Below are 12,149 nucleotides of genomic sequence, written 5' to 3'. Positions count from 1 at the left end.
AAGTCTAGTTTCAAACCACCAATGAGTAAAAGCAACAAAAAAGACAAACGGAAACGCACAAATGATGAGGATGATGAATTGGATCCTATGGATCCAAGCTCTTATTCGGATGCTCCTAGGGGTGGTTGGTGCGTATTCCAAGGCTGTTGCCCTCTGCTGCTTGTGTCCACTTACATGGTTGTGCATTTTGCAGATTCTGGTAACTCACATCTTGGAATGCTATGTGCAAATTAAAATCCTCTATGGACCATCATATTCTATGGAAGATTGGCAGAGGGGATGTGTCTATATGGCTTGATAACTGGACAGTCTTAGGGGCTATGTGGCAATATTTTCCTGATGATAGAAAGCCAAGAAATCTTAAATTATCTTATTGTTTGGTCAATGGTCAGTGACATTGGGGAGGCTGAGACGTCGTCCTACCTGCTCATGTGATTGAACACTGCCTCATGGACTTATTTATCCCCCCACTGGAAACAGTTTGGAGGATGAAAATTCCAATTGTAAGCACAGTAAAAAAAATAAGGAAAAATTCAGGATGCTTACTCGACTTGTTTTGATGTTTATGTTCAATGTTTCAACGCAAGTTGCAGCACCAATAAGATCAGCTACGCTGTTCACGTTAAAATCATCTATAAACAGATCAAGCGTGAGACGAGTCCATTTTAAGTCCAGATTCGGCAATTCATTAAACTGTTGAAGCATGCATGGGGCCTGCAATGTAATGAACTCTGATTATATAGTCAATAAAAATGCATAACAAACACACAACTGTCCTATTCTTCCTATCAAAGAATGACCATATTCTTCCTAAAAGAATATACTACTTATGAGTTAATTACAAACCTCAAAGAACCATGCCCCCATTGTGATTTCCTTTGCCAATCTGAGTTTTCCAATATTCTGTTGGGTCAAACTGATAAAAGCTTTATGATATTTGTGACAATCGGTGATTTTAAATCCCAGTTCAAGACCACAAACAACTGTAAAGGTGAGCTTGGCAGTGGCCAAAGCAGACACATCCAGTAGTCTACATTGAAGATTACGTAAATTCCCTGCAATATTCAAATACTCCAGATACGGAGCATTTATTTCCAAATTACCAGTATCATTTTGCAGATCTTTTAAGATCAAATTCTTCAATTTCTTAGAACCGATAAGCAGCGAATTTAAACCATTGACACTGTAGAATTCCACAGATTCTAACACAGGACAGCCTGATAATAGGGATGAAACACTAAGATCGTTTAGCGGTACAAAACCAAGCTGGATTATCTTCAGAAATTGCCAGTTCCATGGCGGATTTGCATCTCGAAAAAACAACCCTCTCATATGCAATTTTATCAGGGAAGAACAATCGAAAAAATTTTCAGGTATTTCACATATTCTTGAACAACTGTCGGATATACATACTAAATCCTCTACTCTCCTTTGTATGGCGAAATTCAGCCAATCCTTAATGTGAGAATCATACCTGAAAATCTCTCCGCCTTCGATAGCAAACGTAGTGACTTTCGGAGATAGGGCACGACTCACGACACTATCCACGAACAATATATAATTCTCGATCGATGTGGATAATTTTTTCTCCGTGAAAGTGAATTTACTCGGTAAAGTCCATAGCGAAAGCCATTTCTTTGACAGAACGCACGTTCTGACTGCGTCTTTTATACACAGGAGTGAGATTATTTCGAGCCGAACGTCATCCGGCAATTCGGTGATGAAATCCAGAATGTCGACGGTCGATTTCTTTCTCGGGCCGCCATCTTTGATTTCGTCTGAAGACATATTTCAGTTCCGATCACCGTCACGATCTCGTCGGCGTAGTTTTCGGTTAATCGGAAAGCAAATGGGTTAATCCGAAAACAAATGAGAGAGTATTTTGTAGTATAAGAAATTTTTGTTATATCAGACTCGACAGCTGTACAAGTTTGTATTTATTTTAAATCATACTAGCGCGAAGATTTTAAAATGTAACAATTTTTAATTTAAAAATAACTAATTGAATTATTATTGAGTGACATGTGGAATCATATATAATACATGATTTTAATAATTTTTTAGCCTATTCTATGTGTAGTGAAGATATCAGATATGTTCTTTCAAGATACCAAACAATATTCTAACTTCTTTTTCTCCTGAACATTAATAGCATATGTATAAGACGATGAGCTGATGTTTGTGTTTAATTAATTAAATTTTAAATTCATAGAACAAATTTGAATATAGTATTATCCTTTAGTTGAATCCTACAAAATAAAATGATTTCATTTAATTAAATATAATTTCATAAAATAAGAATACATAAAAAAGAAAATTATAGTGGCTAACAAAAAATACCATAACTAAAAAGCACACCATACATATCACTTAACAAATATTATCTAATTAACTTGATAAGAGTAATTTTTTAAAATTTATTTATCAACTGTGAAATGTAAAATGTTTGATTCACAATTATTTTTATAAGGCTAGTAGGGAAGGAAAAATCATTTCATCCAACTTAAATTTGGCGTAAGATTTTGTGTTATGTGCAATAAAATTCATAGTTTATTGATGAATTTATCAAATATTACTCACCAACATAAAGAAAAAGTTCATCCAATTTGATGTTAAACTATTTTTACTATAATGTTCATATAAATTGTGAATAATATTGGACATCTATTTAATATCCCATAAGATAAGAGAAATTCTGCTCCGAATTGGGGTAATTTGAATACTGAAAATCATATAAAGATGATGTCTTTCATTATTTGAAGTATAAATGCTAATTGAGTTAAATAATTTAGAAATTATACATCTAACATCATGTTTATGGTAAAAAAAAATGCAAAAAGAACTAATTTCTTTTTTTTTATTTAGAATTTTTAGAATAGGATAGTCTTGAGAACATTAACAATAAGTTTGTCATATGATCATCTGCAGAATTCAATGGCTCGAACACTATTAAATTGTAGTTTATTAAGAATGTGTTGATAAATATATATCAAAATGTAATCGACCGAAAGATAATGTGCAAAAGTCCTTTAGATTATTTAATAATAACAAATGAACTTAAGTTTAATTAGAATTTATTGATTGTTACTTAAATTTTATTGTATCATCTCGTTTTAATGTAATCACATCGTTACCTTAGTATTTTCTTCTCATTTTATCTTCACTTATTTATTTAATAATTTTATCTTTTCATTTATCCTACCTATTTATAGTAGCTTTATCATTGACAACATTAAGGGATAGGAATAATAGAAATTGTTTTGAGATAGTGTGTTTCCACCAAATATTGAATCTATACACTATTGTGTTAGAACTAATAGTAAAAGCTGAAGTCTAACTTTTTCATTCTGCAAAATAAACTAAAATTTCATTACATATCTAGTGCATGTTGATTTCTCTAATGAAAAGGTAGATTACGCAAACAAATACTTTAAATAACAAACACATTAACATAGTGAATCTTTTACTTGGTTATTAGGTTATTGTTAAAAAATATTACTTATATCAATAGTAAACTTGATCTCATAGTAGCCAAATATTCATAATCAGCAACACATCAATTATGTTGCAGTTAATTATATGTGAAGCATCCAAAAAGCAATATTCATAAAATTGAAATATGGGTTTACTCGTCTCCTCTAACATAGAGAATGGTCATAAAATTTCTTCAAAATTGAAATAGATGGTCATATACTTTACTTATATAAAAGTTCATCAAAATAAATTATATAGAATTTTGTCCTCTATCACAATATTCTGCCTTATTTTAATGTGCGCAAGGTATAAGTCTATAAAGTTCCATTCATATAAAAAATTTCTCAGGCGCGCATTTTGTAGATAAAAAAATATAAAGGTTTAAATCAAGAAAGATTATTGAAAACTTTTCGTAAATGTTCTAAAACAATTGAACAGAAAATAAATTGATCTCAAGTATTACCTTGTGATCCATAAATGCCAAAATTCTAATTATATTCATGAATGATATCAACTTTTCATTATCGTGCAATTTGCTGAGTGGAGGTTTTCGGATCAACAATCATAAGATGATAGGTTTTTGAATCTTTTGAGATGTATTTATATAGGATAGTAACCTCTCCAACGATTTAAACGATTGAGTAGGAGACTGTCCTATATTTATGACTTCAACCGTCTAGGAATTGTTATAAGAAATTAGAAGTTTTCTGACTCATCAATTGAAAGTTATTTTTTAAAATCATATAATATATTACTTTTTAAAAAAAAATCAAGAATTTTCTGGTGCTAACATCTGGCACTTTCTCCTCTCCTATTATATATATATATAAGAGAATCCTAGATCCGCCTACGTGGCGCCACCACAAACTAGGATTCCTTTTTAATTATTTCCAAAACTAGCCTTCCCCTATCATGAAAAATTGTGACTTTACTGGAAAGTTGTGACTTTTATAAAGAGTTGCGACTTTTATGAAGAGTTGTGACTATTATAAAAAGTTGCGATTTTTATGAAAAATTGTGACATTTATGAAAGGTTGTGACCTTTCCGATAAGACATAATAAACATTTGTTCACATGACCTTTTGTTGTCTATAAATAGAGGAATTTCATCTCATTTTAAAACAACGAAAATTTTGAACTTCTTCATCTTCTGGACAATTAAATAATTGTGTACTTTGCTCCTGCTGAATGACTCACTGACACCATTTTTTTGTATCAATACACTGGTGTATAGAATTGTTCTTTCCTAAGAGGATCTATTCCTTTAAATCTAGGGTACTAGGGAGGAATTATTTCCTTAAGGGGACACTGTGCATTCAGTGGACTTGATTTTTTCCATTTTGTTTCATTCTATTGTTACAGATCCTAATATATTTTTACAGTTATTAATTTATGCATATTATTAATTGTTATTTTTGAATACATGCTTTAAATTTTGTTGTTTATGTTTCTGCAATATTATTTTATAAGTATTTGTTTGAGTATTTTTTCCATTTTGGACATATCATGTAATCGTTGTTATTTCAAGCATATGATGCTATAATATGTTTTGATGATATCAAAAACTAAAGTAATAAATATCAAAAAAATAAATCAAATTTATATATACTTGCAATTTGACTTCACTTGGTCCTGTACTAAACATACTAATAAAATATATGTATCAAAATGCCCACTTACAATGAACTTTAAAATTCATAGACATCCTAATTATTCAAAAGTCTGCATCATGCGCATCAATAGATCAAATTAACTTTCTGCCACCATCGTCAATTGCATCACCATTCTCCTACAGATAAAAAGACATTAATTTAATAATCAGATAGAAATCAAACTATGATCACTCGTAATATTGTGGTAAGAGTGTGCTTCTATCTCGAAAAAAATAACAGCTTTCAAAGGGAATCATGATAACCACCAACAAACACCTAAGATACTAGCATATTGACTAATTCCAAACTGAAATAGATTTTATAATGGTACAACCACAGTGACTAATCTTCGAGTTTATCCTGAACACAAGATCTATACAAAAAACTTTTATTTTAGTTCTTAAGCAATGTGTGTACCAAATAAATACTCTATTATTTGGAAACCATGGACTAGACATAATGTTAATATTAGCTAGTAAATAGAAAATAAGCTAGCAGACTTTTTCATTAAATTAACTGCAAACTTCTCAATATGTTTGAGGTAGTTGTTTTATGAAAAAAGAAATATGGAAATAAGCGAGCAAGCTTTGGTTAATGTTCATTTTCTAAAGAAATGGCTATTCATCATGCTTTTATTTGTCTTTTTTCATCCTCAAATGGTTCTTTAAATGCCAGAAGGGGTTTGTATTAGACTGTTCAATTGTGTGCAAGATGGTACAAATGATCAGTAAAATTAGACAGACATGAGTGGGTTGTTAGTAGATCAATCATTTGTGTCATCAATCCTTGCCTCAGTAAGTCTTCTAGGCGCAAAAGTCTATTATATCACTAGAGAAAATATGTGTTTTTCCTAAGGATCACACTATATATCTTCTGCGACTTCCACTTGGCTTTGCATTTGAATGATAGCTTCTAGGTTTGACTTAAGTATTTAACCTTGAGAAAAGCATGAGAGATTGGCTTGCTAGGCTTCTAAAGAACCTGCTGCCCTTATGCACCAGCAATTTCCGTCATTTTGTGTCTTCTCAATCTAAGATTTTGTGAGTGCAACAAATTCTCACTAGTGGAAGATCATCACCTTTAGATCATACAAATATTAATGGCAAACAATGCAAACGTATTTGTAAGGTTCAAAGGTCTAACAATCAAAACTTAAGCAAGCCACTATGATAACATTCAGACAAGCAACTTAAGCCAGACAGACTCTCATCAGGTTAGTGAACCAAAAAAACCATTAAATAAGATGTAGTCTGGTTACATGAGCCAACAAAATAAAAAGAAATTAAGGGAAGCTTGTCAAGAGTTACCTGAAGAAAACCACATTGCCGAGCGAGAACTTGTATTTTCTAGGCCAAGCTTCTCTACTACAACAAAGTCAATTACACCATAATGAATAGTTGATACTTTCATCTGTGTACGCAACAAAAACTTTTATGAACTTTAAAGAGAGGATAAAGAGTAGTTACGATTTAAAGATCTCATTGAACTGTCATCATGTGAATTAAATGATTGAGACATTGAAATACAACCAACAGGAAGAATACTAGAATAACGATCAAAGACATGGAAAACAATTTTTTGTAGTCATTCAAGTCGTGGAAAACAATTCTTTTCAAGATTTAGAAATGATTGCACGACAGAATTTACCACTATAAAGTAGCTAGGATGTTTTCAGTTGACAATCATATATGGTGCAACAAGTTCTCAGAAAGCAGAGGACGTAGTTCTGGCGGCGACAACTGGCTGCATGTATGAGCATCAGAGGAATAATCATCGATAAACCATAGCAAAAGATAGTAAATACCTTTAGGAATTACACTTGAAGCGAAGTGCTTATTCATCAGCTCTACAAATTTTAATTTCCTGGTCTCCTATTCAGATCTCTCCATCTGCAAAATAACAAATGCAACTATTGTGAAGCAAAGTTTAGCTAAGAATACATACACTTCATCACAAAGCAACTTCATTCAGCCTGTCCCTGTCTCTTTTGAAATTTTAGTTCTAACACCTATAAAGAGAGCAAAAGACACGTACATATGCATAGATGTGTTAATCATTTTAAAAGAACATATATTCCTAGATAGTGAGATTTTTCTCAATCCATCTGAAAATACATGATCGAGTTTTCTCAGTCTATCTAGAAATACATGATCTAGTTTTCTCTATTCAGGGTAAATAAGAAAAACTGCACATTGGAGCATAGATAATTTAATATTTCCAATCCAAATAAAGGATTAGCCTTTACATGTACAAACACTAAACTAGGACATGCCAAATTTTTAATTGTATTCCACATTATTACTAATAACATAAATTCATGAGTTTTAATGTAAAGAACATGCTTCCTACATTTAGTACTATAATGGCATAAAATATTTTAACTAATACAAATTACAACATATAGTAAACAACTAATCCCAAACTTAATTAGCTATGACCTTCCTTGATTCCTAAAATCTTGAGCACTCAGTTTCATTTTCAAGAAGGTTTACAAGATGAAGCAGTATGGCAGCCTACAGATAGTGGAAAGTTCACATGTGCTTCAGCATGGGAGATCATCAGAAAGAAGAACTGCAAGACCATGTCCAACACTTACCCTTGGCAAAAAAAAATATCCTTTTTGGTGTGGAGGGCTTTAAGAGGGAAATTACCTACCAATGATAAACTCATTTCTTTTGGAGTTGAACCTGCCAGGTGCATTTGCTGGTGCTTTTGCTGTATAAGAAAAGGTTGGGACAACATTGACCATATCTTTGTATCAGGTCACCTTGCCAATCATATATGGCAATATTTTTCAGCAGACTTAGGGATCAACATAGCCAGACTCCCCTCAAAAGTACTCTGATGAGATGGTGATTTATGAAAGCTCACAATGAAGTACTTAAAACTGTTCTCCAGGCACTTCCTATCTGTATTTGTTGGAATACATGGAAGAATAGGTGCTCGGCAAAATATGGGAACAAACAGTCGAGCAGCAAGAGGGTTAACTATTTGGTGTACCAAGACCTTACTCTTCTACTACACACTGTTTTCCCATACCTGCAATGTCCTAACAGTTGGAGGACCTGATCACTATGGTGGAGAGGTGTAGTCAAGAGATGAAAATCAGTAAAGTTGTGTGAAGTAAACCTTCCAACAACATCTACAAACTGAATACTGATGGAAATGTCTTAGGTAACCCCGGAAAAATTGGAGGAGGTATCTTAAGGGATTCTCAGGGCAGGATGATTTATGCCTTTGCATAGGCACAAGGCATAAATCATCCTGCCCTGCACTATTTCAAAAAAAAGAATGATTTATGCCTTTGCAGTACCACTTGGCACAGGAACTAACAACCAAGTAGAACTACAAGCTGCAATTCAAGGGCTCTAATGGTGCACTCAACATGGTTACATGAAGGTCCTTCTGGAAGTTGACTCGGAGCTGATGACCAAATGGCTTACACTACAGGCAAAACCCCACTGAAAATTGCAGCAGTGCATTCAGGAAATTCATCTGGAGGTCAAGCAACTCGAATTTTTTCAATGCAAGCACACGTATAGGGAAGCTAACAGCAAAGGCAAAGCCGATGATTTATCAAAGTGGAGTCACAAATGGGATATAATTCAGCATTTCTACACTCACCAACAGTTACCAATGGTGGCAAGAGGAAGCAATTTACTTGAAAAATTAGAAATGGCAAGTTTTAGAAGAAGAAGACTTAAGAGGGTAAAAAAAAAACCCTGATGGAAGCCTAATTCCATAATACTAATTCCATAGCGAAATTGATTATTTTGTGAGAATACTAATTCCATAATACAATGGCCGAGTTAATGTGTCTCTTGCTTTACCATAGCGAAAGACACCAGCAGCAGTTACAGAATTTTGCTTTATCAAAGGACTAAGAGCAGCAAATAAAAAAGCATGAAATGGATAGCAATATTCACTAGTGTCTTTTGGCACTTCATGATATCAAACTCAAATGAAAGTTTAATCTCATTAAGAAAACCAAAGAGCAACACAAAAAGATAAAATTTGAAGATACCTTAAAATGAATATTTATGTGACATATTTGTGTCAGGAACAACACTTGAGGTGGTTGCAAAGGATACTACTCTTGAACTAGTCGTAGCTACACATATAGAAAGAAGTGTTCTCTATTTTTAAACTTGACCTATTGAATTTTAACACAAATATTCCCATTAATGAAGCCTAAGATTGCAAATAAGATTTCAGACTTTTCCGGGATAATTACTCCACAACTCAAATAAAGCTCCTTAGCTTATAATTGACAACCTTATACTTTTAAATGGACTGGAAAAGATTAATGTATATATCTTTGGTAAGAAATCTCCATGCAGACCATACAAGTTCCGATGTTAAGAAGTTACATTTACCTTCCGTTGCAGAGAAGCAAGAATGTGATCAACTAACTTAAGTTCCCTGAAGTCAATGACATCACTTTGGTGGGCTTAGTTTCAGCTGCTGGACATCATTTTTTGAGAATCCAATGCAAAATGAATTTATAGAATAAAATCAACATAATGAAATAATACTAAATATGAAAGAAACTGACATTGCATGTTAAAAGTTCGATAGTTCACTTAAACAATATAAAGTAAGATTTTGTGTCATGAGAGGGATACGAGTCGAACTTAAAAGAATTCTTTTTAGAACAAATTCGTGTATGTATACACACTGCACACAGGTCCAACTTATAGAAAAGACATACACACACCCAAGTCATATAGTAGCCTTCGCAATTTATTTTATTTCATTCAACCACTTGAAACGAACTAAAGAATAAAATAAACTTGTTGTCTATTACTTTATCTTCCCTTTTTCTTGCCTTCCTCCTTTACCACTTAACTAAATGTAGTAATAAGATGATTTGTAGTTCACTTGGGTAGCCAACCTATTTATAGATACGGTTGTCCATCTATATCAACAATTTCACAACCAGCGACAGTTTAATTTCCTAACTTTCTTTCGTTATTTTACACAAATTATACTAATTATTCCAAAAATTTGAAAAAGGAAGAAGAAGTCAAACCACTGAAAGACAAAGCCACAGAGCTCCTATAGCAGTGGTCATAGGAAGCAAAATACAAACTCAACTAGGCATGGAAATGGGTAGAACTAGAATTGACTCTTTTGGTTGAATTTAAGCCTTAGTTCTACAAAGTTGAAAAAAAAAATATAAATATAGATTACTGAACAATTCATACATAAATCTAACAAAATATGTTAAAATTTTGGTAGAAATCTTACTCGATGTTCAAATTCTCCAAATAAAATTTGAGAACTATTGAAACCCTACTTGAGTCGGAGTTGATGAAACAAGATGGCTACTGCTATTCTATTTCCTCCAAATCAAACTCGTTAAGGATGACCGAACTCTTCGCTCTGACCTCCCCGACGATAACCCCAAAAATTTCTTCTACCAAACCACCTATAATCCAACAATATGAAACCACTTCTTCCTTAGCACCGATGACTTATTTTCTCTCCATTCCCCAAAAAAAAAAAAAAAAAACCAACTATTTCTTCTACCAAACCACCTATAATCCAATTGTTCTCTTGTTGAACTGAAGGGATGAAGTAGAAACCCTTGGGAATTAAATTTAGGGCCGAGTATAGTCTTGTTTTTTTTAAGTACATTTATGTAGGGAAAAAGCTTATTTGAAAATTGGGGGAAAGAGAGACACGTGGAGGGAAATCATTATTTTTGCCAAAATTTTTATGAGATTTAATAGGGCACACTTATAAAATGTTTTGTTTTTAGAAGTATAAATATATTACACTTAAAAGTGTGGCTATATTTGTAAATAAGTGTTGTCAATTATTTAATGATTTGGCAACACTTATGACGTGTAGCCTAAAATTCTAAGAAGTACATTTTAAAAGTGTTGTTAATATTTTCGTGGCCAAAAGCGCAGTATAAAGGCCACACCTTGAAAGTGTGCCCTTTAGTACTTTTGGCAACATTTTTTAAGTATTGTCTCGCATTGGTATGACCTTAGGACAAATTTGTTGTAGTGAGATTTTAAATATCTATAAAATATTTATTTCAGGTAGATTGTTTGTTCTGTCCTAAAAAGAAAGCAAAAGATGGTACTTTTCAGATATGTAGGCAAAACTACTACTGTGAAGACAAGATGCACAGTGATGTAGAAAGAAATTTTGGACAAGTATCCAGAACTAGCAACTGAAGGCACACCAACAATAAATATATCAAAGGCTAGAAATTGTGAATCCAACAGTTGTTGAAATGGCAAAAGAAGCAAGGAATGGGGAAGATCAGTTGATGAAATCACTCGCGTTGTTTATGTTTCATCAAGCGATGCCTTTTCTATCGGGTGGGTTTATTGGATTATGGGGTGGGTTCTTAGGATTTGGGTTAAAAGAAGGATTTAGCCACGTGTACACAAAAAGGGTGCCGTTAGTGGGAGGGGCAAATGTGCATTGATTATTGGACGGCAAGGGCTAAGATGGACGAAAAGTATAACGGAGGATATAGATATTCCGTTTTTCAAAGTTAGGGGGTATATTTGTCATTTTCCCATTTTATTGGAACAATGTTTAAAAATAATTAAATATAATTTCTATATAGCTATATCAACTATACTTTTAGTTTTATTATATATTATGTACTAATTTTTCTAAGAATATTATTAATTTTATGATTATTTTATCTTGGTCAAACATCAAATAATATTTTTACATGTTTGTCCTTTATTATTTTTATACCATTGAAATTTAGAAACAAAAATATTTTTTGTTAACAATTTATTAATTCTAACATTCCACATGAAATGCTTAATATCATAAGGTTAAATTACATATACTGATACATTTAACTGATGTTTTATTCAAAATCAAAAGATTCAATTTATGATCTTAGGTAATCTAATAGTCTTTTAACCCGATCTTAATTATGGTAATACTTGCTCACATTCAATATTTATACCATATCAAACACTTTAACCTTAGTAATAAAATTTGAAAGTAAAAAAAAAAACTATTATGTGCATGCATTGGTGA

At 32.4% G+C, this 12,149-nt stretch overlaps 1 protein-coding gene and 1 long non-coding RNA gene across 3 annotated transcripts; both read right to left on the bottom strand.

Annotated features, from left to right (window-relative positions):
- Positions 1-318: 318 nt before the first annotated feature.
- Positions 319-1,788, bottom strand: LOC125852002 (F-box/LRR-repeat protein At3g26922-like). Its single transcript, XM_049531722.1, has 3 exons — positions 847-1,788; positions 547-714; positions 319-336 (listed from the first exon to the last, which is right to left on the bottom strand). Exons 1-3 carry the CDS (start codon positions 1,786-1,788, stop codon positions 319-321), a joined length of 1,128 nt encoding a protein of 375 aa, XP_049387679.1.
- A 3,233-nt stretch (positions 1,789-5,021) lies between these two features.
- LOC125852006 (uncharacterized) lies at positions 5,022-10,739 on the bottom strand. Of its 2 annotated transcripts, none has more exons than XR_007444956.1 (5): positions 10,377-10,739; positions 9,503-9,587; positions 6,931-7,015; positions 6,434-6,490; positions 5,022-5,263 (listed from the first exon to the last, which is right to left on the bottom strand). It is a non-coding gene; the product is annotated as an uncharacterized LOC125852006 (long non-coding RNA). The 2 variants fall into 2 exon arrangements; XR_007444955.1 differs by having other exon boundaries at positions 5,031-5,263; positions 9,503-9,590; positions 10,377-10,735.
- Between the last annotated feature and the right edge of the window lie 1,410 nt (positions 10,740-12,149).

Source organism: Solanum stenotomum, unplaced genomic scaffold (genome assembly GCF_019186545.1).
Source record: "Solanum stenotomum isolate F172 unplaced genomic scaffold, ASM1918654v1 scaffold31518, whole genome shotgun sequence".
NCBI classification, from domain to species: Eukaryota; Viridiplantae; Streptophyta; class Magnoliopsida; order Solanales; family Solanaceae; genus Solanum; species Solanum stenotomum.
The sequence above is the reverse complement of the archived record's forward strand: the minus strand, read 5'-3'. Positions and strand labels throughout refer to the sequence as shown.